This window comes from Hydra vulgaris, chromosome 06 (genome assembly GCF_038396675.1).
Source record: "Hydra vulgaris chromosome 06, alternate assembly HydraT2T_AEP".
Classification (NCBI taxonomy): Eukaryota; Metazoa; Cnidaria; class Hydrozoa; order Anthoathecata; family Hydridae; genus Hydra; species Hydra vulgaris.
This window is the reverse complement of record NC_088925.1, coordinates 3,799,527-3,826,831: the sequence shown is the minus strand read 5'-3', so window position 1 is coordinate 3,826,831 and position 27,305 is coordinate 3,799,527. Positions and strand designations below refer to the sequence as shown.

Here is a 27,305-nt window from a genome sequence, read left to right as displayed (position 1 = left end):
TACAATTAATTTAACTAAAACTAATTATACTATTTTTCATCGCCTCCATAAAAAAGATAAAATCCCTCTTGCACTTCGAAAACTTATTATTGGAGAATACATCATAAAAAGAGAATGTTCAATGAAATTTTTAGGTGTAATTCTAGATGAAAACATAAATTGGAAAGACCACATAAACATGATTGAAAATAAAATTTCTAAAAATATCGGATTACTCTATAAAGCAAAACCATACTTAGATCAATCATGTTTGAAATACATATATTACTCATTTATTCATTCCTATCTGAATTATGCAAACATTGCCTGGTGCAGCACCAATAAGTCAAAGACAAAAAAGCTATTTAGCAAACAAAAACATGCAATTAGATTATTATCAAATGCACACCGCTTCTCACATTCTGGACCATTGTTCAACAATCTAGAAATATTAAATTTGTACCAAATAAATATGTATCATCTGCTAATTTTTATGTATAAAAATAATAATAATAATACAATACCAAATATCTTCAAACCAATATTTAATAAAATTCAACACAAATACATGACTAAATATTCAAGTATTAACTTTGTACAACCCAAAACTATTTATGAGTCAACCAAGTTCTCAATAACTATTAGAGGGCCCAATGTATGGAATAAGATAATTAGTAATGATATTAAAAAACTTACAACTCTTGAACAGTTTAAACAAAAGCTAAAACTATTACTTTTAAATAATGAAAAAACAGAGAATTTTTTTTAAATCTATCTATAAAAATGTTATATTTGAAAATTATCTATTAGTGCATGCTTTGTTTGTCTGAAAAGACAAACAAAGCATGCACTAATATATATATATATATATATATATATATATATATATATATATATATATATATATATATATATATATATATATATATATATATATATATATATATATATATATATATGTATATGTATGTATATATAGTGTCTTCTATTATAAATTAACCTTTATGTTTTCATTTTTCATGTTTTCTTTTTATGCTGTTGATTTTGGTTTTCTTGAATGATTTATTAAAATTTTACTTTAATGAATAACTTTGAAATTTGAATATATATAGCATTGCATGACCGTAAGTTAATCTTCATGTTATTGAGAAAAAACTACTTCTTTAACTTGTATTAAAAACAACTTTGAAAGACTTTAACTATTTTGCATTTTATATTAACTTCTTTGAAACATTTTTTTTTTTTCTCTCATTTTTACTTTTTTATTTTAGTTACAATGTAATAAATGTCTAGAAAAAACAAGGGACTTGGTGATAAGGCGAAACTGTCTTCTTCTTGTCCTTGCCATTTTTATATTTATTATAAAACACGGAACTTGTAAATATTTGTACGGCTAAATAGAAGGAGAAAAAAAAAAAATTGTTGGATTAGACTTTTTGAGTATGTGCTACACTTGGGATATAAAATGAAAATTAAAAAATATCAGGCAAGATCAAAAGAACATAAGCCTTCTGTTATTGAGCAAAAAAATGAAATTCAGAAGCAATTTAGAAGCGAGCTCAGCCTTGTTGTCGATATGCCAAAGCATGGTTATGGTTCCTCAAACACAGGTAACACAGCCAGAAGAGCATTTGACAATGCAGATACTTTTGCAGACATTACTGGAGTTGATGAAATATTTGTTAGATTGAGAAATTTAATGAAAGCTGTGTGCAGTGGATACCACCTTGATTTGGGGACTTCAAAAAATATTGTTTAGCTACTTCTGAAATAATAATTAAAAAATATAACTGGTACAACATGCAATGGAGAACCAATATCATTATCTGCTGTTACGTAGTGATCCAATAGTATCATCATTCATCTTTAAAATAACTAAATCTATTAGTCCTGTTAACTTAGATTCTGAAGCTTTAAACCTTTTGCTTGATGAACAATAAATATTTTTTAAATAATAATTTGTACTATATTACTAAATGTTGCAAATATTGGTTTATACATATACGCACATATATATATATATATATATATATATATATATATATATATATATAAACTTTAAAAGATCTCAAGTTATAAAATTGAAGAAATGAAGTCTTGCATTAGTTGTTCTCTTCCCCCGGGGGCCTTTTCTAATGCCTTTTTTGAAACAATTGATATAAAACCAAAATGGAGCAAATTCGAGGAGCCAAAAAATTATTTGTTTTATACCCAATACATTCATAATAATGTGGTAGAAATTTAGGAGGGGTAAAAAGTGGACATTTTAAGCATTATCACTTTTTGTGACCGTGAAAATACATATTTTAAAAATTTTACTCCTTTCTTCAAAAACCCAAAATCGAAAGCTAAATAATCGAGTTATTACTTCTTTTTGATTAAAACAATATTAACAATAATTTAAGAAAATGAAATTTAAAAAAAGTTAACAAATGTTGTATAACAATATAAAAATTCTCTTATTTCAAAAAAATTACAAAAATTCGTAAATTATTCAGGGAATTTTTATTTTATTTTTTAAGCGCGATACACGGCGTTAATTTTTGTTCAAAAATCTCCTTATCGCCAGTTTGCGCGTGTTTTCACACTTACTGTCATAGTAAGTGAAAATCACGTAAAAATAACGGTAAAATTTTAATAGACCAATCAAAATTGAAAAATTTTGCGAGTGGTTTCTATCGCTACAGATATTTTGCGCTAAACTTGAATTTTATTTATAAGAAAACAAAGCGTACGTTTATGTACCTCATCGTACCATTTTTTTAATTATATCTTGAGATTATACTTTCAAATTGATAACATAATATCAAATTGATATTTGCAGAAAAATTATTACAAAAATTGGACACTCCAATTATAATTGTACTTCTGAATAAAAATTAATTATTAAAAAACTAAAAATCTAAATGTAAAATAATTTTTTAAACTTAAAATTTTGTAAAACACCAAAATTGAACATTAATCTTAATCTCCAAAATTTAATCTCCAAAAATAATTTAAAGAAATTATGAAATATAAGTTATGTAATTAGTAAATAAAATAAAGGGAAAATTCTTCTTAAAAAATGCTGCTATAAAAAGTTTTTAAATTGGTTTGTAGTTGAAGGTTCTTTTGATTTCGTTGCAGGAAAGTAAGTCGCCAAGTACAGCTTACAAATACCTAAAAAATAAAAATATAAAATTACTATCGTCCTATCAATTTATCATACATGTTCTATTTTCATTCAGTTTGTAAATTCTATTTCATAAATCTACACACATTGTGATTTGCATAGCTTTTTGAACAGCCTAGGTTTAGTTATGCTGTGGTTTAAATAGCTAACCTTAAATAAACCAATAGAATAATTTATTCTTGAACCAGTATAATAACTTAATCTTAAACCAATAGAACTATATACATCACACCTTAATTTATTTAAAAAAAAATAAAAAGCATAACATTATGAAAGCTGTCATCATATTGATATTTTTTAACAGGTAATATTTATAAAAACTAATAGAAATAAATTATTTTCATATTTTGAATATGTTATCTTTTTTATGAAGGTTTTATGAAAATATAGTGAAATGATATGAATAAAATCCAAGTATAATTTGTTCAAATTATTTAAATTGAGATATAATTAAAATGCAAAAGGATTTTCAGAAATAAAATGAAACCAAAAAATTTGTTGCTTGTAAATTCTTTTTGATGTTTGGCAGCAAAAAATTTTTTAATAAAAAGTCATAAAACTGAGCAGCCTTGCAAGTCATTACTTATGTGATACCTATTTTCACAATACACAATACTTGAAATAATTTTTTTGTGACATACAAATCTGGAGTCTTTTTGGGACTCTGCATCCCTGCTTGAATCATGGCTTTACTTAGATAACCTTAAAACAAACATCAAGGTCTTTTATAATCTGATAACTTTTATCAGATTACTATAACTTCATAATAAGTATATCCAATACCTTGTATCAGATGTTTATCAACTTTGAAAAACAAACTACAAATTGTTTTTGTTTTCGAACATGCAACATATAAATGGATAATAATAAATATAAATGAGAGAAACACAATTTTTTAAGATACACACTAACATTTTTATGAAAAATTATTAATATAAAACATTTAAATCTATAAAAATAGAAAATTTGTGAACACTGCAGTTCATTACTTGTATAATGTAACATATTCAAATAGTCGTTTGAATATGTTACATTTAAAAATAGCTGTTTATACATTTTATTTACAGTAGTACCAGTCTTTACATTTCTCGAGGTTTTTCAATAATAAAACTGTTTTAATCAATAATAAACTTATTTATCAACTTAATAAGAACTTAATAATAAGTTAATAATATGTTAATAATATGTAACCAAGTAAAAAATTTATCCTTCATAAAAATATTTAATAAAGTTACAATTTGTTTACAAAGTATACAAAAATGCAGAATAAAACCCAGACAATTTTGAAATTTAATGAACATAACTTTGAAATTCATGAATACAAAAAAAAAAAGAAAAAAAAAACAAAAATATAAAAGTAAATAATAACTAATAGAAACAAATATGAAGATCGAATAATAAAAATATAAAACTTGGAACATCGAAAATTTTCAAGCACTTTTTTTTTTTCTCACAAAGCCTCACTTACCTCAGCCAAATAAAACAAAAGGTAACATTTAATGTGTTTAAATATCCTAATAACACGATAATGTTGCATAAACATAAACTTACTTCGTAAAATGATCTGAATGCATTTCTCGGTTAAACACAGAAAACACTGATGTGTAGCCAGTAACATGTTGCAAGTAAAGATATTTGTAAACATTTTTTTATACTGTTTTAATATATATTTATACCTACTAATAAATATTATTTTTATGAAATATGTTTTACCAACTATAAAATTAAAAAAAAAAGAAATTTAAATGTCAAGTGACAAATAAATAAAAAATTGTATAACATTTTCATTTTAACATTCAAGATAAATTCTTAAAAATAGTTTGTTTTTTAATCAAATAAAAAAAAATCCCCCCCCCCCCTTTTTTTTTTTTTTATTGCTGATTATGAAAGAGAATTTTATGCTGATTAAGAATCGTATAAAAACATTGGTCTGAAAATCAACAAAAAGTGCTCTAATTCGCTGTTAAAGTTTAAAAAATTACACTAAAAAACGTTAATATTCGCCATTTTTTGAAACGTTTTACATCAAAGTTTACGTTTTGAAATCAATCGGTTAGAAAATCTTTTTTTAATTATGCAACCCGGTTTTTATTGTCGTCAAAATTAAATTATATTTAAATTAAATGTTTTTAATAATATATTTTATATATTTTTAATTAATTTTTTAAAAATTAATTTAAGATTTTGCTTTTTAAATGTACATAAATCGACTGACAAATAGGGACTGGCGCAATTAAATGTACATGCAACGACTGAAAAATAGGGATTGGCGCAATTGAATGTACATACATCGACTGACAAATAGGGATTGGCACAACTAAATGCACATATATCGACTGACAAATAGGGATTGGCGCGATTAAAAGTACATGATTTGAGACAGGGTTAGGGTTTGGGTCAGAGATAAACCAGAAAATGATGCGCTCAGCATTTTTTAATAGTTTTGCTTTACATTTTTGATAGAAACCAGGCTTTTTTAAATTTATCGTTGAAAATAATTTTATTTATAACTGAGTATGAAAAAATGGCGAATATTAGCGTTTTTTAGTATAATTTTTTAAACTTCAACAGCAATTTAGAGCACTTTTTGTTGGTTTTCAGACCTATGTTTTTATACGATTCATAATCAGCATAATATTCTCTATCATATTCTGCAATAAAAAAAAAAAGGGGGGGGGGGGAGAAACTGCAGTAGCGCGCATATTGTATATGCTGTGTATTTTTAGAATTTCTTAAAAGAACAATACACAAGATTTGCTTGTAAATATGGATACTTTTGGAACAGATAGGACTTTACTTGAGTTTGACAATTATATAAACTCTTTCAAAGCAGACAATATCATTTTTCCATTTAGAAATGGTTTCGCCATCTATTTATCAGAGAGTAAAAAAATGTTTAACCCTGCAAAAAAGCTTCATGAACTCATAAACTCTGAAAATACCCAATGTACAGTCCAAACTGTTATAAACAAATTAAATAGACTTTACAAAGAAATCCAGGTTCTTAAAAAAAGATTAACAATAAATTGGAATTCTTTAATTAAGGTTTTAGAGGAAAAGTTTATTGTTACTCCAGTTAAGCATAAAATAAGCAATTTTATATTTAAAAATGAGCATGTTTCTGATGCAAAGAAATTAAAGACATCTGAAATAGAAATGCAATGTAAAAAATCTATCAAAGTTATTAATCATCTCAGGCAACAGATAAGATTTCTTACAGATAAGATTTCTTAAGCATGAAAATTTCAAATTAAAATGAAAACTAAATTTAAAAAATTGTATGAAAGAGAAGATTCTAACATCTTATCAGAAAAAGCAAATACAAATTCATCGCATTGTTTGGTAACCAAACAAAAACTAAAACAAATGGAGTTAAAAAAAGTTATCAAATGTAATAATTCTGAAAATGCCTGTTTGCAGATGTATGTTGATGAACTAAAAGGAAAATTAGATTTGGCGCAAAAGAGTTCTCCCACAAAAATTTTAAAAATTAAAACTATTGAATCAAAACACTTTTATTATGATGTACCTTTACGAAAATGTGTGTATATGTGCTTATTAAATCAGGTTCCAATAGAAAATATTGGAATTTTGATTAAATTTATTACCAAGGAATTGACACTTAAATATGTTGTAAACATTCCTGCTCCTTCCACACTTGCGCGTATGGCTTATGAGTTAGGGGTTATTTCTGATATCCAAGTAGCAGAACATATTTATTTTTCTTCTTCAGCTATTGCTACCCTTTCATGGGACTCAACGTCTATTGATGGAGTTCATATAAATGAATGTCATATATCAATTGACAGAAAACAGTTAACTATACAAATAGCAGAATTATCTGGAGGTAAAACAAATAATTATATGGAACATTTAATTAATGCTATTCAAGACTTAGCATCAACATATTCATTATTTAGTGGCATCCAACAACATGTTATCCTTCACAGATTTGTAAATACATTTCACTCAACACTTGCAGACAGAGTATCTGTAAACAATTGTGTTAATAGAGAACTTAGCAAGTTTTTTGGGAAGCAACTTTTAGCACTCCATTGCAATATTCACCATCATGAAGGACTTGCAACAAAGGCACGCACATTGCTGCACCAATATGATAGTAAGATGGGGATTAAAAGTGAAATTTATGGTACAGAGGGTAGAGCTGCAAACCTACTATATGCAGTATCAAAGTTAAGGTATTTAATGTTTTTTAGTTAATTGAGTACTTTAATAACTATAAATTTCTTATAATTTATATTTTTGTAATTGTGATCATTTGTCACAAATAGATACTGGTTTCTTTTTATAGATACAAAATGAAATCTGGTGACCCAGCAGGCTTTGAGACATTTTTGACTAGCATTGGACTGCGTCTTGGTACAATAGCGCGTTATGTTGGCAATAGACTGCACATACTTTTCCACCTTGCAGGAACTGTATACTGGATGAGAGATAATTTTATTATTTATTTAAAAAAATATTGCAAAGCCAAACAACTTAGCTCTTCTTGCTGATTTCCAAAACCCATGCATTATAATGCAGTTAAGAATATTAGGTAGTTATTATAGTTCATATATACATTTTATCTAGCATTTATTCTGAATATATATTTAGGTATATATTTATTTTAGTTACATGATTTAGTTGTTACATAAATTGAAATAAAAAAAGGTCTTACAGTAAGTCTTATTTTTATAGGTTTATATGGCAAACTAATCACAGGGCCTTGGATGACTCAATTTTATAAAAACATGGATAATCGATCGCACATGGAAATGGTAGGAATAAATAATATAAATAGTATTTCCTTTTGATTAAAATATTCTTTACTTTTTAAGTTTACAATAAATTAAAAGTAGTTATATATATATATATATATATATATATATATATATATATATATATATATATATATATATATATATATATATAAATAATATGAAATATTTAATGCATTATGAAGTAGTATAAAAGTATGAAATAGTAAATTTCATTATAATGAAATAGTATGAAAAAATAGAAAATAGTTCATTGTATTGAAACTAAATATAATATTCCTTTAAATTATATCCCTCACTTAATCCAGCACTGATATAATATATAATATATTATAGTCTATAATATAATATATTATATCAGTGCTGGATTAAGTGAGGGGGTTTTAGCCCCGGGCTCGCAGTTTTTAGGAAGAACTTTTTGTAGACAATTTTTAGACTGCGGCACATAAAAAAACCTCCAAAAAAAATAGCACTGTGCCCTTAAAATTCCTAAAAAGTCCTTCTGTATTATATAATATTAAAAAATATAACTTATAAAATGTTTATTTAATAATATTTTACAATTACAAATCCCACTCATGAAACTTTGTCTCAGCTGGCTTGAGCTTGTTAGAGATGACCCATTTCAAGTTATTTCATCAAAGGTTGACTGTTTTGGAGCTGAAGTATTATCAAATGATGTTATTCTTGCTTCCCTAAGAAAAGCAAATTTTGACGAGTTATCAATAAATGTTGTAAAAATCATTAGCGTCAGGATTTCTTGTTGTGCTCGAGAGACAACTGAAACAGTATTTAACAGGTAATCTAAGCAATGCTACTCCTGAAATTTTACAGAGTGCTTCTTCAGCACCAGTGCACAATATGCACACTGAAAGAGTTTTAGGTATGGTTGATTCTCAGAACAAAAGGGCTCCTAATGCTACAACAGGTTTTTTAGATAGTAAAGTAAAAAGTAAAATTAATAAAACAATGGATTGGCTACTGGAAAAAAGTGAAGTTAAACAGAAAGCAATTATAACGTTTGCTATAAAGCAGGGATCTGTTAACACGAAAAGAAGGCATGAGAGCTGCGGCAAATATGCATTAGCAAGAAACAGCTCAGAAAAGAGACAAACTAGAAAGAAAGAAAATTGAAAGATCGATCAACGCAGACCTTAATGATGGTCTTGAACCTATAGCTTTTTCTGTTCTTTCAGAGAAAATGAAAACATTTGCATTAGCCATGCTAAATAAAGACTCTAACATTTTGGGGATGGATATCAACCACATTTGGGAGGTAGATGGAAAGGACATAATTTGTTGTGGTTCCATAATGTCTTTTTCTTTTAAAAAAACCTTAGAGTTTGTAAATATTTTGTACGTAGATGATAGTGGTATAACAAACATTTTAATCCGAGAATTTCTTACCGACGTTGTTCTTGGAGATGTGAGTTTACCAGCTGTCTTATAGCATTTTTATAACATTTTTTTAGTATTTCATAATTTATTGTATATAATCTAGAAAAAAAGTTTCTCAATCTTCTAAAAGGTATCAGTAATGTGATTTTTTTCTGTTTTTTATTTTATTACAAATTTTATGTTATTCGTAGAATATTTTGATCATCTTTAAAATATGTTTTTGTTTATTTGTTAAAAATAAGTTATTTTCAATTTTAAGTTTAACGATAATGTGTATTCCATATTATGTTAATGAAAATTGACGGTTAGATGTAGCATATATACGAGGGTGTATGAAGTTTCCACCCCAAACCCCCTCCCTTTAAAAATTGACCCCTTCTCTCTAAAATATCGTACCTAGACCACTGACGAAAAAACATATATGTATATCAGGCTTGGACAGGAAGGCGTGCGATTTCACGCGATAGTATGACCACACAAACAGTTTTTATTTTTAAATCATTTTGAAAGCTTGATCGCTGCTGTTAAATGCTTTGTTTACATTTTAAAAATGCGCCAAAAAAAAAAGTATCGAAGCTATGAGGAAACTTAAAAAAAAACTTACATGATTATTTTATATTTAACTTATTATTTTATATTTAATATATATATACATATATATTAATATACCTATATAATATATTTATTTTTTAATTTATAAAGTTATGCATATTTTATGATTATAAACGCTTATAAACTAATTCTATAATTTATTCTATAAACGTCGTTCATAGAAAATGTAAACGTTTTTTGTTGACGTATTTCTCACAAAAGAAACAATTTAGTTATTTTTTCTTTTGTTTTTACTACGAAGAATTGTTAAGAATCTTTTTTTGTTAAATGCGCGTATTTATTAAACAATCATTAGAAGTAAGTTGTTACTTTTTTTAAAAGAGTTTCGTATAATATTATAAAAACATTAGCAACGATAAAAGTTTAAAAGTTCCAAACGTAATTATAAACTTAATTTAGCGTTATAGTTTATTATTTATTTTAGTCAAGTATTTTTTCGGTTTTTTTTATTTTAGTTTCAGTTAAGTTTTTTTTATTTTTCATTATTTTCTTCTACGAAGATTTCTTTTCTTTTTTCAAAATAAATTTTGTTTAAGTTTATTTATTTAAGATAAAAGTTTCTTAAGTTAAGATAAAAGTTTTTTGGCGCATTTTTAAAATGAAAACAAACTAATGTAAATGTAAACAAAGTCTTAACAGTCGCGGTCAATTTTTCAAAACGATTTAAAAACAACAAATATTTGCGTGGTCATATTCGCACTCCAAATCGCACGCCTTCCTGTCCAAGCCTGGTATATATATATACAAAGTTCAAAAAAGTTAAAGGTTGGGCGGAAACAAAAATTAAGGGTGGCAGTAAGAGTTGGAATTAAAATAGAAAAAATTGACTTTTTATATAGTTGAGGAAGGAGGGCTATCGCTTATTTTCCGCCCCCCCCCCCCCCCCCCTCTTTTTTATTATTTTCCAGTAAGGTGTCATCCATATATTACGTACGCAAAAATCTCCAAATTTGGACCCCCTCCCCCGCTGTTGCACTTTATACATTTTTTTATACCCCCTCCCCAAATAAAATGTTAATATTGTTTTATAAGCTTTTGTACACACATAGTATAGTACTGTATACGATGGTTTTATTTCGAAAATTAAAATTTCAAAATATTAAAACCACAATTATAACAATGTTTTAAAGTGTGGTTTTAATCTTATTAAATTAGTAGGTTTAATTTCTAGAAATAAGTTAATATCAATGTTAACTTATTTAAAATTAATTTTGTTAGTTTTTCTATTTTTTGCGCTGTTCAACTTCTATGACCTTAGCAGGCCATTAACGTTGGCGTCGATCACTTTTTATTAATTAGCAAGTGAACGTTAATTGCCACCTCAATTTTTTGAGTTTGCGTACATACATTTGTTGAACATCCCCACCCACCTCGACATATGCACTCGTACGCAAATTAAACAACTTAGGACATCTCCCCCCTACTCCTCGCTGCGTACGTAATATATGGATGACCCCTAACTTGTAAAAGGTCATTTTTCAAAAAGATTAAGTTATTCGAAGTAAAATCTTATTCCCTCGGAGGTTGGAATAAACTTGTAATTTGTAGTAATTGGTGTAGGTATCTAGTTAGTATTTGAAATATATGGCATGTTTTAAAAAGGACATTTAGGGCTGGGACGAAACTTTTTCTATTTTAAAATTGCCATACTACAATTTTTTCCCCGGGTTTTAACAAACCGGGGGGAAACCATTTAAACAAACTGCATGTAAGATTTAAAAACAAAAAATTAAAATATTAGTAGACGATATTATAAAAACATTATTAGACAATTTTAAAATTTTATTATGCCGTAGTTCAGTTGGTTTATCTTCAGTTTTAGTTTTTGGCCACACTTTGAAATCACATGTTTTAAGAAATAAGCGATTTTTTTTATTGTTTTTTTATAAAAGCGCGATTTTCTGAAAATTTTATATCATTAACGAGTTTTATTTTGGTTCTTTTAAACCTTATAATTATTTTTTCTTTTTCCAATATATTTACACAAGAGGTATTTTTGGAATGATAATATCGAGCTCTTTTTGTCTATTTAATTTTTTTAACATAAAATTTGATTTGAAATTTTGATCGAAGTACCTAACTTTGTGGTATGGGTTTATTTATAAAAACCTTATAGTAAAATTAAGTATATATATGTATATGTATATATATATATATATATATATATATATATATATATATATATATATATATATATATATATATATATATATATATATATATATATATATATATATATATATATATATATAACTATATATATATATATATATATATATATATATATATATATATATATATATATATATATATATATATATATATATATATATATATATATATATATATATATAATATCTTGTTGTAGTAATCATGTTCAAAATAGTGACACTTGTGGACAAGAAATGACAACTAGAGAAAATCTATTGAAGAGTCGGTTATGTAATTTGGCTAATCAATTAGCTACCTCTTCCAAGAAATACAGAAAAAATATAGCTATAGTTAAATCTAAATTAAAGATTATGGCATATAAACTAAAAGTTTTAAGACAAAGTGTTAAAAGAAAAGAAGAGATTATAAGAGGTTTAAGAACAGAATTAATAGAACTAAATAAAAAAATGCAAACATATTATTATACTCGACAAATTCGCAATCATACAGCTACAATAAAAAAATTAAAGTTTAATGAAAAAAAAAGTTGCATCAAATAAAGGTAAAGCATAATGCAGATAATAGGGCAGGAAAAAGTAATTGCTAGTTTGGAAAACGATTTGCTTCAAAAAAAGGAGAACACAACCACACTTTTGAACATAAATGAAGAAGGAAAGACATATTCATTACAGATGAGAATGATTATTTATAACTTGTTAATATGTTATGTCTCAACAGGTAACATTCCTATTCTCATTCAGAAAATTGGACAATTTATGGGTTTTGCTTTCTCTGATATTCCACACTACAATAGCGTTGAACAAATGGCTCTGGAGCTTGGCAGTATTTCAAGCTTGCAGGCAGCTGAATGGGTAATCAACAATAGTCAACTTACTCTTTGGTTTGATGCTACAACACAAGAAGGTGTTCATATTAACAGTATTTACTTGACGTCAAAAGATCAATGCCTATTTGTTGTTGCCTATTTGTTGATGCCTAGTTGTTGCTCTGGACCAACTACCCTGTGGGACAGCAGATGATTATGAAAACTATATATGTAATGCCATCGATCATATGACTTTTATTTATTCTCATTTTCACTTGTGCAGCTATAACGAATCTCATAATTCAATTATTAATAATATTTCGAACACAATGTCTGACCGAGTTACTATTAATCATCTTACCATAAGTATACTGTATGGTCCTTACTTCTTTTAATGTAATAATCACATGAAAGACTTTATTATAGGTTTTTATTATACTTGGTTAGAAAGATGACATGTTTTTCACAGCCAATTGACTTATAGTCCCACAATAGTAGTTGTATAATTTTTTTAGTAATATATATCCATTAAATAATAATTTTTGGTTAGAAGTGGAAGGGGCATTAGAATGCCCCTTTCTTATGACATATTTAGATACACCCTCCCTTATACTCCACTCTCTTAAGCCATGGATGCACCACTAATATACCTTTTAATCTAGTGGAATATGTTTTTTACTTCTTTGTTGTTGTACTTTAAATATTCAATCAGATATTTCAAGAATTGAAACATTTTTTGATATTATAGTACTAAAACATCATCAACATATCTACTGTGAGCTTTACATTCATCTCCCATATTTGGTGGTTGTCTGGTATGAATTTATTTTTAAATTTATTTCCAATTTCATAATTTATTTTTTAAATTTATTGTTCAAATTTTGAAAATAATAATTTTTTTTTTTTAGATTGGGTGGGTAGGTGGTGGGCATATGCCCCTTCCGTAATAGAAACACCACTTTCATACGTAAGATTGTATAACATAATTTTATATTCTGTACTAATTTTACTCAATTTAGTAAAGATATAAATATTTATAAAATCAAGTCGTTTTTGATCCTAGGGTGTATCAAACCATCGCCACCACACCCACCTCTATTGCTAACATACACCTCTCGTAAATTTTGGTGGTTTACTATAAATTTAAAACAACTTTTTTGTGTATTTATATTGCTTATATAAAAATTACGGGCGAGGTGGTGGTTTGGTGCCCCCTCTGTCCATCCGATACACCCGGTGGTTGGAGTTTAACATAAAGTTGTAGCGCACTCCTACATCTTTTGACACCAAGATATTTGTATTTTTATAAGAATTGGCAAAGTTATGACAATTTAAGTGAAGAAAAACATTATTTTGACCACAGTTTCTTCAACAAATCCATATATAGAAAAATCAGTACTTAAATCGTCATAACTTTTGAACCAATTGTTCAATTTTGATAATTTTCACCTTTAAAATACTGTAATAATCCTCTTTCTAATGATATATAACATTATAGTAATCAAACAGTTTGAAAATTCTTACTCGCATACCTAATATATATAGATGGTAAATTGTACTATATCAAATCATCTTAGAAACTACTAGTTCTTTCAACTGATCATGAAAAAAAGATGGCTTTTAGAGATGTCCATGATTCTGATCACGGGGCACATGTTGGTCTTAACAATACTAAAGCTAAACTAAAAAGTTCTTTTTACTGGCTTAGTTTGTTTTTCTTTACTTAAATATAAATTTTAAAAACTAAAAATTACTGAAGTTTATTAAATAAATTTAATCGTTTTTTGTCATTCAATCATGATACTTTTATATAGTAATTTACTTTGTTTCTTGTGTTTTTAGGTATGGTTAATGATATTACCAAATGGATAAAGGAATGCGACAAACGCCAACGAATGGAAAAAATTAAAACTGTTGCTCCTGAATTAAAACCTATAGTGGTGAATGGGCTATGGGAGTTTTTGGGCATTGATCTGATTGGCCTACTGCCTATTACGTCACAAGGACACAAATATATTTTAGCAGTACTAGACCTCTGGAGTAAATATGATGAAGCTTACCCTATTCCTGAAAAGTCTGCTTTATATGTATCAAAGTGCCTCACCACCTTATTTTATAGATTCGGTCCTCCTAAAAAAATACTTTCTGTTTACCACCCACAAATGAATGGGCAAGATGAAAGAACTAATCAGACTGTTAAGAGAGCCCTTTCAAAGTTATGTAATGAAGCTCAGAACAAATGGGATGAGTTGTTAGAACCGGTATTGTTTGGTCATCGCACATGTGTGCAAAAATCAACTAAGTTTACACCATTTTTTCTAATGTTTGGCAGAGAACCACAATTGTTTTCAGCTTTAGCAATGAATCTAACTAATTCAGACATTATTGATGATAATATTGAAATTAATTCAACTGTAGATTAAATTCAAGAAAGAATTAATTCACACAATAAAGTCGACATTGTGGTAAATTCTAATATTTTAAATGCTCAAACAAAAATGCAAAAATATTATGCTTCTAAACAGATAAAAGGGTGTAAGTCATTTTCATTTAAAATAGGTGACAAAGTTTTATTAAAAAGTTGTAGAAAAATTGGTCGTAAAGGGGGCCGAATGGAGCATGATTGGCTTGGACCTGCTACAATCACAAGCTTTAAACAAAATAGTGCTGTTGTAACTCGTAATGGAAAAGAAAGGGAAAAGCTTTTTGGGGAAAGCTGTTTCTTTAGTGAATATGAAGCCATATCTAGAAAAAATTTGGAATGTATCATCAGCAATAATATTAAAAGAACACAATTATTGTCTTCCAATGAATATTAAAATGGCTAGAAATAAAAAGAATACAATAAAACCTAGAAAGTCAAACAAGAGACACACACTAGACTCAAAATGCTATGTTAAAGATAAAAATATTAAATTGACTGAAGTTGAAAACTTATCAAAAAATGTATACCTTGCAATTTCTGGTAACAATAAATTTTTTTTAAACTTATCAACAAATTAAGCCTCGACATTTTATGTGGCTGGTTAAATGATACTTTAATAGATATTGCCCAAAGTTTCCTTTCATTTCAGTTTCCTCATATTGCTGGATTTCAAAGTTCGTGTATTTTTAATAAAAATAATTCAGGTGGTTACATTCCTAATGGAAAATTTATTCAAATACTCAATATTAGAAACTCGCATTGGATATTAATAAGTAATGTGTCATCTGATACATGTTTAAACTCAGTTCAATATTATGATTCTCTCTATACCAGTTTAAATGAAGATGTTCCATTACTTGTGCATCCTGTTGCTCATTCTTTATTGATTTATAAAGATGTTAACTCAATTAGTTTTGAAGTTATGAATTGCCAAACCCAAGATAATGGAAATGATTGTGGTCTTTATATTATGCAAATGCTACACCTCTATGTAATGGAATTGACCAAGTGTAATTGTCTGGGGAAAAATAGTATGAGAAAACACTTTCTAACATGTATTAAGAAAAGCAAACTTGAAATGTTTCTTTATATAACCATACTAAATGGGTTTAAAAGATGATCTTCATCCTTTCTTTGTGACGAGGCTTGTCACTGTGCTATGGCATAAGTTTAAGGTAGCTTTATTATTTATATATATATATTTTTTTTCTAATGTATTGATGTATTTGTAATTTTATGGAATGCAATAATAGCTAGTCAGGTCAGGCCATTTTTTCTTAAGGTAGCATATAATCATGTACAACCTGTTTCATATGGAACAAGCGATACTGGTTAGGTGTTGTAAAGGCATCATACCTCATAATGTCATTTAATTTAGAAAATAGCGTTATGAAAAGTCTAAACCACACAAGTCTAAACAATATAAATGTAGAAACACGGACGTTAAACTTAAAAAAAAAAATTGTATATATATAAGTATATATATTTTTTAAAATTACTAATATGGAATAATATATAATTCTATTTATCTATAGGCATATTTGTGATGGAATGGAGGCTCCACATGTTCGATATAGTCAAATGTCGCAAAGGAAGCTACATAATTACGATTTTTGTTAAATATATTATTTCTATGAAGTTTTTTGAGTTTTAAAGCTTATAAAAGATAATAGTTTAAGTATTATTTGAACAAATTTTCATAACTTTTTACATTTGTCTTAAATTGAAAGGATTTTAAACTTTTTTTTATAAGTTTTAACATTTATATTTTGTCTTTCCTACGTTTGTCATTGTTTTATTTTACTTATCTTATTGTTGAACATGATTCTAATTTAGTAAAATTTCATGATTTGAAATTTACTATATTAATCATTAGCCAACAGTTATGGCAAAAATTTGATTTCTACACAATCAAAGTTAGAAATATTTTATTAACTGGTAACTTTACAAAACTAGTTTTTATGTTTATTTATGTTGTGCCTACTTTATGCTACTTTGTTGTGCTTTGTGCTAATATAAAAAGTTTTGTGCCTTTTGCCTTGGAAATACAAGACTCTTATGTAATAAGTGTGTTAAAATATATACATTATAATTGTTTGTTAACTACGTAACGATTTCATTTATTTGTTTTCAATCTCAAAACTTTTTTTTTAACTTTTATCTAAGGTGCCCTAACCAAACCTAACGGTCCTTAAAAATTGGAGAAAATATTAAATCTGTTTAGTTGAACTTGAAAGTTAAAACTTTTCTTAACGGGCTAACTTTTTTAACGCCATTAAGCGTTAAAGAAGTAGTCATTATTTAGCGCACGCGCAGATTTCACTGTTTGTAAACTTTTTTAACGAATAACTTTTTTAACGCAACACCCTAACAAAGGGCTCCAAATGTGGCCTTGACAATACACACCAAAAGTAGAAACAGGGACACCATGCGTAACATGGTGCTGTTAATACTTTTATATTTTTTAACTGTTGATGGAATCAGTCTCTATGAGAGCTACCACAAAGTTCGTGAAACCTGACTACCAGCCGGCCTCAGAACCATAAAACTGAGTTTTAGAGCTGTACCCTCATTAGGAGATAATAGAGTGAGTTGCCTAGTCATAAAAACAGAAACACAAGCAAAACCCATGCATTGAGTCAAGATCCAGCATTCAGCATCCTAAACTGGAAAAAATGTATTGAAAATACATCTGCGCCTGCCTAATAGATGAATAAGGGGTGCGAAGCTGGTCAACAGATAGAATCTGTTTACCCCTTAATTGTAAGATCAACTCAGATCTGGCAAATTAATGGAATTGAATTAAAGAGGTAACTGAAATCTAACTAAGCACAGCTAAGCAAGCAAAACAATGAATCTAAGCAAGCAATGGGTGCATTCATAGTACTTTGTAACATCACTAGGGGTTGCTCATATATTACGCAACGCTAAATTTCACTAATAAACAAAACAAGAGTTCAAAAGCTTTCCCTCAAAGAGTCTTAAGTTGAGTTAAAAATTATAATAGCGTATAAAGTTCAATTAAAGTTGCTGCGTAAAAAAAGTTTAGGTCTTCTACTTCTGTTGTTTAAATGAATTTAGCATTGCGTAATTTATATGAAATGAAAAAAATATATATCTAAGCTTATTGTTTGTACATCATCTAAACTGTGCGCTAGTTAGCGGACACTTGCATGAACCTCTTGTCTTTGCACTGCACGTTAAATTATTCAGGGTGTCTGCCAATATTTTAAGGTGGATTTCCCTGATCCACTACCTGTTTTCTGTGATATAATTTAAAGTTACCCAAACTCAGTAGAAAAATTAGATTTAGATTCTTTTGGAAAAATCCTCTTTAATTGCAAAAATATAAACAATAATACAACCTACAATTAAAGTAGCAAGAGAGATTCATAAAGCTATCTGTCAAATAAATTTTTTTAATACATTATGATATACTACATACTTAAGTTACGTAAGTTTGACTAAGAGCCATTTTCCTCGATTTTTACAAAACTTATCCCAGTTTCCTTGATTATTCCCTCATTTTTTTGCAGATGTACGAATTCCCTGATCTGACAGACACCTTGTTGTTAACTAAAAGTTCAAATCAAGGCTACACTATTTTATCACTTGAGAATAGAAGAGGGTTCTGTTTATAAAAAATGCAGGAAGTGCCAGTGACGGGGACTGGAACAACTACCAAAACTAAACCCATCCAACTACAACCCTATACATCTGCAATCTACAAAATTTCGACAACACCACCTTCCCTCCCCCTCATCAAAAAAAAAAAGTTGCTTTTGTCTTGATGGAAAATACTACTGCCAAACGCGACAATTACGAAAGCAACTACTGAGCACACCACGACAATCTTCAATCGAAACGCTTAAAAGTACGCCAGACTTGCAAAACTGAAACAAACTATTGGAGCTAAGGTGGGAAGTGCTACCTCATTTACCTAACTTAATGCTAAAAAATCAATTGTTTTGATCACTCAGCAAAAATTAGCACAAAGAAAGACAAAAATAAAACACTTTTACTGCACCTTAATTTTGATTTAAAGCCTCGAGGGTTTTACGCCAACAGCATTTGTTCTTTGTCTAAGAGTTAGTAAGAGTTTAAAGGTCAATGATGGTTCATATATTGCTGGAAATTAGTTATGGAGTTAAAATAAATTATTAATTTATTTTTAAAAGATGTTCATTACTCTTTAGCTAACCCAATATTTAATAAAATTAAGGATGTAATATTTAATAAGCATAATATTTACAAAGACAATAAAAATCGATACTTTGTCTAATCAAACGTTTTAAAAACCATCAATTGACGAGCAATGGTTCACAAATAACTTCACATCTTTAATTATCGGAAAAATAATAGAAGCCAAACTTGCTGGATAACTGTGAAGAGTGTTTGATATAGATAGCAATTTACTAAAGCGTCCGTTATTGTTGTAAAAGCGAGTCACGTGTTCGCTAAGATGAAATCGAGCTTCAGCAAAATGTCGATGAAACAATGAGTTTTGTAAATTAGTAAGTGGATCTAAATAATGAAAATTTTAAATAAATTATTTAAGAAATATAAATATTTAAATAACTTTTATTTCGACAATTAGGGAGTATTTCTAGGAAATTTTTAAGAGCAATTAACTATTCTTATGCCAAATATAAACGTAACTTAAGTTCAAATATAAACACTTTGATAATTTATAAAAAATAATATAAAAACAACTTAACAATATACAATGGTACATAATACGAAACAAGACGTTTTATATAGCCATGTTTAATTAGACATTAAAAGTATTTTTAATTTTACACTATAAATTATACACTGTGGTGTAACGTTACGGTCGTTCAGAGGTACAGGAATGACTAGTCCTTGCAGAGGACGACTAAAACTTATTTAAAAAATCAATCAGTCATCCGGCAGGGCAACCAACCATTTTTTTTTTTCATCTACTCGACTTTCATTTAAAAGAATGTATTTAATAATAAATCCATAACCTTAAGATACTTTGTTGTGATTATTTAAATAAAACTTTCAAAAGGTATTTATAGTAGTTGCAACGCATATCTTTGTTAAACTTAACAAAATAAAAAAGGCCAACCAGATTAATGTTACGCACGCACGCAATTCAAAATGCAAATTAAAATGCTTTTATTTTAACCACGACAAACAAAAAGATAAACGTTATTAATAATGCACGTGGCAATGCTCTTTAATTTTACAAAAGGAGTAGATGTATTGTAGCTTAATCAAAAAACATTTTTTTACTTTAAGTTCAAAATCGAAAACCTAACAAGTATAAAATTTTCTTTTTAAATTATGCAATTACTTTTAATTGTGTGTTTATATATTGTTTTGAAAAAGTATTCAGAGAAAGGTTTCATTCTTTTAATTGAAAACAACAGAAAGTGCAGCGTCATAAATTAACAAAACATTATTTGTCGGAGAGTGTGTTAATAAAATGATAAATTTAATGGGCACCGGGAGGTACCCATCAAATTTATCATTTCATTTACACTCCGTTATTTTATTTTCGTCGAGAGGGGGAGGGGACGAAAGGGACATTTTGTACCGGGCGGCAGATATCGAAGGGGCGCCAATTGAAAAGAATGTACCTAAAACAAGAAAAAGAAAAGGCCTTTTATAATATAAGGAAATTTTGATAAATAAGGGCGCCAATCAGGGTTGCTGTTCCAGGCGACGTGACGACTCTCGACGGCCCTGGGTACCGACCTAATTATAATCATAGAGACATAAATAAGACCTTTGCAATGTTTTAGCCGCCCGAATCTCACATAAATCTAACGTTACATTACATGTATTTATGTATATTTCTATGTATGTATGTATGTATGTATGAATTTTTTTATTGAATTTTAACTAAACTTTTAAAAATATTTGTTTCTAATACTACAACATTCTTGCTATATTTTTACCGCTCATAATTATGCATGTCGCACATAATTATGCATGCAGTAAAAGTAGAATATGTAAAAGTTGTATATTACCACAGTAAAAGTTGTATATTACCACAAAGTAAAAATTTAGTACTTATTTGGTTACTTGTACAAATTAAACGAGTGAATTTAACTTAGTTTAATAATTAACACCTGTTATACAACCCCCTGTCAATAACTGAGATTAATTTTCAATTAAATGCAAGTTGAGCACTTGTTACCCAACATTAAACTATAATATACCTAAAATTATAATTTCTACAACTATAATTTTTTTCAGATTCATAAAGAATTATACCTGGTTTAAATAACGACATTGCTTTCATATAGCCAATTTCGGTTGCGTCAACAACCAAATATTTCATTTCACGTAAGACTACTTCAATTTTTCCAAGAATCTGATTACTTTCTGTGAGATGTTGCTCAATCATGCAGTTGCGTAAATACATCATCACCATGTCAACAGGAATAAATGCCTCATGCAAAGTTAATATAAAAACGGGAATACAATTGTCTGTTATCATTTTTATTTGAACTTCTTGAGAGAATTCGTGTAAAGCGGGAATAGTTTGTAATCGTGAAATACTTGATCGAAGGACTTTATATAAAATTTCGTTAACACCTTGATTGACTTCAGATTCAAACACAGCTTTTAAAGGCGAATTTGGCGGAGTTAGCATTGGAAAACGAGTCTGAGCACACGAAGATCTTATTTCGTAGTTTTCATGAGTATCAATATCCTTTTTAAGAAGGGATTCAATAGAATATTGCGAAGCTTTTTTTGATAAAGGAGTTGGAGACAATGTTGGCACAGGTGGTGATAAAGATTTTTCCATTACAAATGTCGGGGATAAATTGTTTAAATCGTAGGATCCTGCAGGAGATATTGCCGGAGAAATTGAACTGTTCATACAAGTAATTGTGCTTTTTTGAAATGAAAAATCAAAATGGTTTGTGAATAAATTAGGATTAGGAATGATTTGAGGCTTTTTGGGTTGTCGTTCGTGTTGAACTGCTACAAAAAAAAATGATAATAAAAACTAATATTTGATTTCTTTTTAGTAATCTAAAGTATAAATGAAATAAAAATAAAAAACTTATGTAGAAGAATTTCTTCCACAACTATTTATATTTGTACACCCATAACTAGCGGTGTTGGATAAAAAGCTAATTTCTACAACATTAATTTCTAAGCCCTAAATTTCTTCACAATATCTATACCTTTGCCCGTAAAACATCATTCATCAAAGTTCAAAATTTATAGAATATTAATTACTATAAACAAAAATTTAAAATTTATAAAAAATAGTTGAAGTAAATCCGCTTGCTTTTCTTTCTCAAATACCTACTGTTAATAAAGAGATCATACAAATAAGTAAACATTTTTTGCTAAGGCATTATCAATGCTTTCTAAGCATTATAATAAAATGACGCAAATTAAAGTTTTTAAAAAATTAAAGCAAAATTGATCGAAATCTAAAAAAACGCGTTAACAAAAAAAATTATAACTTTTTGTTTTGAGTTATTTATAACGTTAATGACGATACCGATGTTTTAAACGAAAAAAATTGCAGTTTTGTATTCAATCAGAAAATAAAAAGTTTTTTGTGTTTGTACAGGAATATAAACTACAATTTTGCACATTTCTAGCAAAAGTATAGGTACTCAGTAGATTTTACGATGTTTTAGTAGTTTTATAAATTTTGATTTATTTAGATGAGAGTTTTAATTATTAAAAATGTTTTATATTTTATCGCTAAAATTGTTTTTTAGGATTTAGTATCTACCAAGGCTTGTTTACCCATCAAAGTTTTGATGTAAAATATGTCTTTACTAAAAACTATGATCATCAAAAATTGACATGACTCTGAAAAAACGTGGTTTGAAACCCGTGCAGCACGTGATTTGAAACCCGTAAATCACGTGACTTAACCTTAAATTGTAACCCGTTAAGTTGTAGCATACTTAACCTTAAATTGTAACCCCTTAAATTGTAACCCTTCAAACCCGTAAGTCACGTGGCTTAACCTTAAAAAAAAACCTTGAAGAGAATATTTTTCGTATTTGATTTCGTATTTGTTACTGGTGTATCTCTACAATCTGATTAGGTGAACAGTTTTATGATATTATTTTTTATTGGAAACTATAAAAAAACTTAAATGGATAAAATCCAATACGTTTTAGCAATAAATAACTGTATTTTGTCTGCCATGTTTAAACAGTAACAGATTTGACACTGGTAATGAGGTTGCGATATCTTTTAGTTTCACCTGGTGATTTTCTGGGTTGTTTTGAGCATAACATATTTTAGCTCATTTAAATTCTATTATAAAACAACTCACTTATGTTTAAGTGAACGCGAGCATATTATAATATAAACCGTTTGCTCGTTATTACGACATTACGATTTAAATTGTTTTTTGGCTAAGCAGAAGTATCAAAATTTCATGCTGAGTCTAGACCAACAGGTTGTAATAAGATAAATTTACCTAGAAACTTTAAGCAAAACAATTTAGCTTATAAAATTAGCTTAACCCTTTTAAATAAATAACAAAATTGATTTCGTTAGTCTGTTTAGTAAATTTAATTAATAAAGAAAAAACGTTACTCCTTGCAGAAAAATACTTTATACTTACTTAAAATTCCACTTGCCTTTGATATAGTTTGTTTATTAAAGAAGAGGCAAAAATATTTTCTCTTTACTATTTAGATCTAATTATGTTCTACCCATATGTTTTCTAAAACTTAATTCGAAACATGTGGGATGTAACATAGCATGTGAGGCAAAAAACATGTGTTTCTGTTAAAGGATTAGTATCAATAAAAGGAAAATTTAACTAAACCTTCCTTTTCTTTCTAAATGGATCATACAAATTAAAAAATAAAATAAAACAATGAACTAAAGAGAAATTTACGCAAACTAGAAAGTAGCGGGCTTTTTTTATAAAGAATAAAAACTTTTTAAACCTACAAACAAAAATTAATAATATTAAAAACAAGAATATGATGCAAACTCTATTTTACTTAAAGTTTAGAGTGTGCATCATACAGAAAACAATTATACAGAATATTTAGGTGATTAAAACATCATGGCAGGTTTAAGTATTTTCTGTATAGTGTTTAAACAACCATAATAATTAAATTATAAAGAAATTACACGTTCGAAGTTATATAAGCAAAAGGTTCCGTCTATAAAAATGTTCAAAAATATTCTTGTGTATGTAACGTACCATTTTATTTAAAATTATGTAATAGCAGAACAAAAATAATGATCCTTTCTAAATAATAATAAACTATCCAAAAAATAGTATTTAAATATACCGTTTTTATTCATTCCGACTTTAAGACATCTTTGATAGCGACAAAATTGACACTGATTTCGACGTTTTAAATCAATCACACACTCGCCTTGGAATTTACAAGCATAAGATACATTTCGACGAACACTCCTTTTAAAAAATCCGCGACAGCCATCGCATGACGGGACACCGTAGTGTCTTCCTGATGACCGATCTCCACATATTCGACAACTTTGGCATAATTTACTCTCTAGCTCTAGAAATATTTATGCATTAAAAATAAATAAAATATTTTAATACGTACTTTTATGTTAAAAACTACAAGTTCATTTTAACGTATTTTAACTCTCTTAAAATTCAATCATAATAAAATTTTTTAGTGAAATCAAACTGAAAGGTTTATGTAACAATAGCAAATAACCAAATGCTTTTAAAACAAACTTTTCTTTGCTTTATAATTTTCTAGTTTTTATTTCTTTTTAAAAAAAACAGTTAGAAAACTAATAATAATGATAAAAAAAAAAGTTTTACCTTTCATTTCCTCAATTTTCTCTTTTACAACTTGTTCTGCAAGAACTTGAAAATTTACGAAATCGTAAAGCTCCATGCGTTCAATTCCAAAGTAAGTTAACTAAGAATACAAAGAACAGCGGCTAAGGGTCAGCGTTTAATATTCCGGCGATGAGCAAAATTTTTATTTTCTAAAGGCAAACTGGTCTTATGATCGAGTGACCTTAAATTGAACAAAAAATCTCTTTAAGTCCATCAATCTTTTGAAAGTTGTTTATTCATCTGACGCCTATCAGGTGGTCACTAATTATACTGCTTTTAAAATAGTGCATGCCCGCTGACCTAAACCAAATAACGGTGAACTACTCTGAATAAGCGTTTGCTTTTTGATAATTTATGTTGCTATAAAATTCTATATTTTAAAACATTTCTTTTTACTTGTGACACCCTTTTAAATTTTTAATTCTTTATTAATATATTTTACTGTCACTTGGTTGTATATATATAGATAGTAAACTTGTATATTCAATAAAAAGTAAGCCTTAAAAAATAGCTGGACGACTGAATTTAATTACAATATAAATCTAATATTTTAAAAACGATAACGTGAAGTTTTTTACTAAATGAAAAGAAGTTCTTAAGCTTTTTATTATTTGTTTTGAGTTGTTTGTTTTTTACCACGTATATTTTAAGACACCAGCACATTGGCGATAAGTTCATTGTTCTTTCTTTTTGGATCTTTTGAAAGAATTAACCACAATACATTAGGAAATCTATAAGTTATAAACAATACTATTGTAAAAACAAAATTACAGGTTTTATGTTGTTTATTTTTAAAATAAGTTATAAAATGAAAAAAGGTATAAAATCAAATAATCTCAAACACTAAAAATTAAATTTTTCAATAAACTAAATGGGACAGAAATACAACTAGCAACTTACTAAAATTATTTTAGAAAATCACACTGAATACACTTATTTTAAAAAATATACTTTTTTCTATAAAATAAAAAAACTTTATATCCAAATGGTCCACGTTTCTTTTCAAACTTTTTACCCATTTTTATCTCTTAGCCACTTTGCACAATGATTAATAATTCTTTCAAAAATTCTCTCTAGATGTTTTTGAAATTGTTTCACTTCATAAAAAGGGATCTCTGATACATCAATCTCTGATACATCAATTAGCGACTAATATCTCTTTTCGTAAACTTTGGTAAAATGTTCGATATTACGTAAAAGTTATGCTTAACAGATTTTACCTCTTTCTTATGATATCGCTTATACTTAAAATACTTGTAATTGTCTTTACAAACACCTGGGTGCCTAATTGCCAAATTTGTATAAGTCCTATTTTTGCGTAAGTTTGTAACAAGTCAAAAACTTCGCAAGTTGCATTCACTAAACCCTAAACCTTTCGTAAGATTTTTCGTAAGTTTAGCGAAAAAAGTGTTCAGTTTTATACAGACGAGGTGGTGGTTTGGTGCCCCCTCTGTCCATCCGATACACCTGGTGGTTAGAGTTTAACATAAAGTTGTAGCGAACTCCTACACCTATCTTTTGACACCAAGATATTTGTATTTTGATAAGAACTGGCAAAGTTATGACAATTTAAGTGAAGAAAAACATTATTTTGATCACAGTTTCTTCAACAAATCCATATATATATATATATATATATATATATATATATATATATATATATATATATATATATATATATATATATATATATATATATATATGTAAACTATGTTAGTGTATTTTACAAATAGAGTACTCAATGTTCTTAAAGAACAGAGCAATAATAAATTAGTAAAAAACACTAACTTTGAAACTTAAAGTTGAAGAAAAAAGTTAGATAAATTTTCTACTAATTCATATATATATATATATATATATATATATATATATATATATATATATATATATATATATATATATATATATATATATATATATATATGAATTAGTATATATAACACTAGATGTGATGATAGGGCGAGAGTGTATATTTCGTAGTTCTAAGGCTACAATTTTTAATTTTTTTTTTAATATATAAGCGACAATTATATTTATTAAATGTAAACTACAGTAATAAAAATTATGTTTTTAACTTGTTAAATTAAAAATTTTGTATCATAATGAACATTTTGTAATAAAGGTCGCCTTGACGTTTTACAAACACTATTTATATAATAAGG

General features: G+C 27.6%; 2 protein-coding genes and 1 long non-coding RNA gene across 6 annotated transcripts; 1 reads left to right on the top strand and 2 right to left on the bottom strand.

Annotated features, from left to right (window-relative positions):
• Nucleotides 1-2,886: 2,886 nt before the first annotated feature.
• LOC136081596 (uncharacterized) lies at nucleotides 2,887-4,976 on the bottom strand. The gene is made up of 2 exons (XR_010638934.1): nucleotides 4,703-4,976; nucleotides 2,887-3,138 (listed from the first exon to the last, which is right to left on the bottom strand). It is a non-coding gene; the product is annotated as an uncharacterized LOC136081596 (long non-coding RNA).
• Nucleotides 4,977-5,657: 681 nt separating this feature from the next.
• LOC136081595 (uncharacterized) lies at nucleotides 5,658-17,478 on the top strand. 3 transcript variants are annotated; one of them, XM_065799019.1, is made up of 7 exons: nucleotides 5,664-7,350; nucleotides 7,464-7,709; nucleotides 7,853-7,932; nucleotides 13,668-13,734; nucleotides 13,828-13,886; nucleotides 14,762-16,519; nucleotides 16,880-17,478. In XM_065799019.1, exons 1-2 carry the CDS (start codon nucleotides 6,407-6,409, stop codon nucleotides 7,666-7,668), a joined length of 1,149 nt encoding a protein of 382 aa, XP_065655091.1. In that variant the 5' UTR covers nucleotides 5,664-6,406; the 3' UTR covers nucleotides 7,669-7,709; nucleotides 7,853-7,932; nucleotides 13,668-13,734; nucleotides 13,828-13,886; nucleotides 14,762-16,519; nucleotides 16,880-17,478. The 3 variants fall into 3 exon arrangements, with proteins under 3 accessions (XP_065655089.1, XP_065655091.1, XP_065655090.1); XM_065799018.1 differs by having other exon boundaries at nucleotides 13,828-16,519; XM_065799017.1 differs by having other exon boundaries at nucleotides 5,658-7,350; nucleotides 13,668-16,519.
• A 2,071-nt stretch (nucleotides 17,479-19,549) lies between these two features.
• Nucleotides 19,550-25,500, bottom strand: LOC100202117 (nuclear receptor subfamily 2 group E member 1). 2 transcript variants are annotated; one of them, XM_065799015.1, is made up of 4 exons: nucleotides 25,123-25,500; nucleotides 24,614-24,847; nucleotides 21,591-22,307; nucleotides 19,550-19,868 (listed from the first exon to the last, which is right to left on the bottom strand). In XM_065799015.1, the coding sequence occupies exons 1-4, from the start codon at nucleotides 25,196-25,198 to the stop codon at nucleotides 19,636-19,638; spliced, it is 1,260 nt and encodes a 419-aa protein (XP_065655087.1). In that variant the 5' UTR covers nucleotides 25,199-25,500; the 3' UTR covers nucleotides 19,550-19,635. The 2 variants fall into 2 exon arrangements, with proteins under 2 accessions (XP_065655087.1, XP_065655088.1); XM_065799016.1 differs by having other exon boundaries at nucleotides 21,591-22,304; nucleotides 25,123-25,453.
• Between the last annotated feature and the right edge of the window lie 1,805 nt (nucleotides 25,501-27,305).

Coding starts and splice junctions, on each gene's coding strand:
- LOC100202117 (XM_065799015.1), bottom strand. CDS start 25,198: ATGGAGCTTTACGATTTCGTAAATTTTCAAGTTCTTGCAGAACAAGTT. Junction 24,848..25,122: donor GAAAATTGAGGAAATGAAAG/GTAAAACTTTTT, acceptor AAATATTTCTAG/AGCTAGAGAGTAAATTATGC. Junction 22,308..24,613: donor AGTCGGAATGAATAAAAACG/GTATATTTAAAT, acceptor TTTTTTTTGTAG/CAGTTCAACACGAACGACAA.
- LOC136081595 (XM_065799017.1), top strand. CDS start 6,407: ATGAAAACTAAATTTAAAAAATTGTATGAAAGAGAAGATTCTAACATC. Junction 7,351..7,463: donor TATGCAGTATCAAAGTTAAG/GTATTTAATGTT, acceptor TTCTTTTTATAG/ATACAAAATGAAATCTGGTG.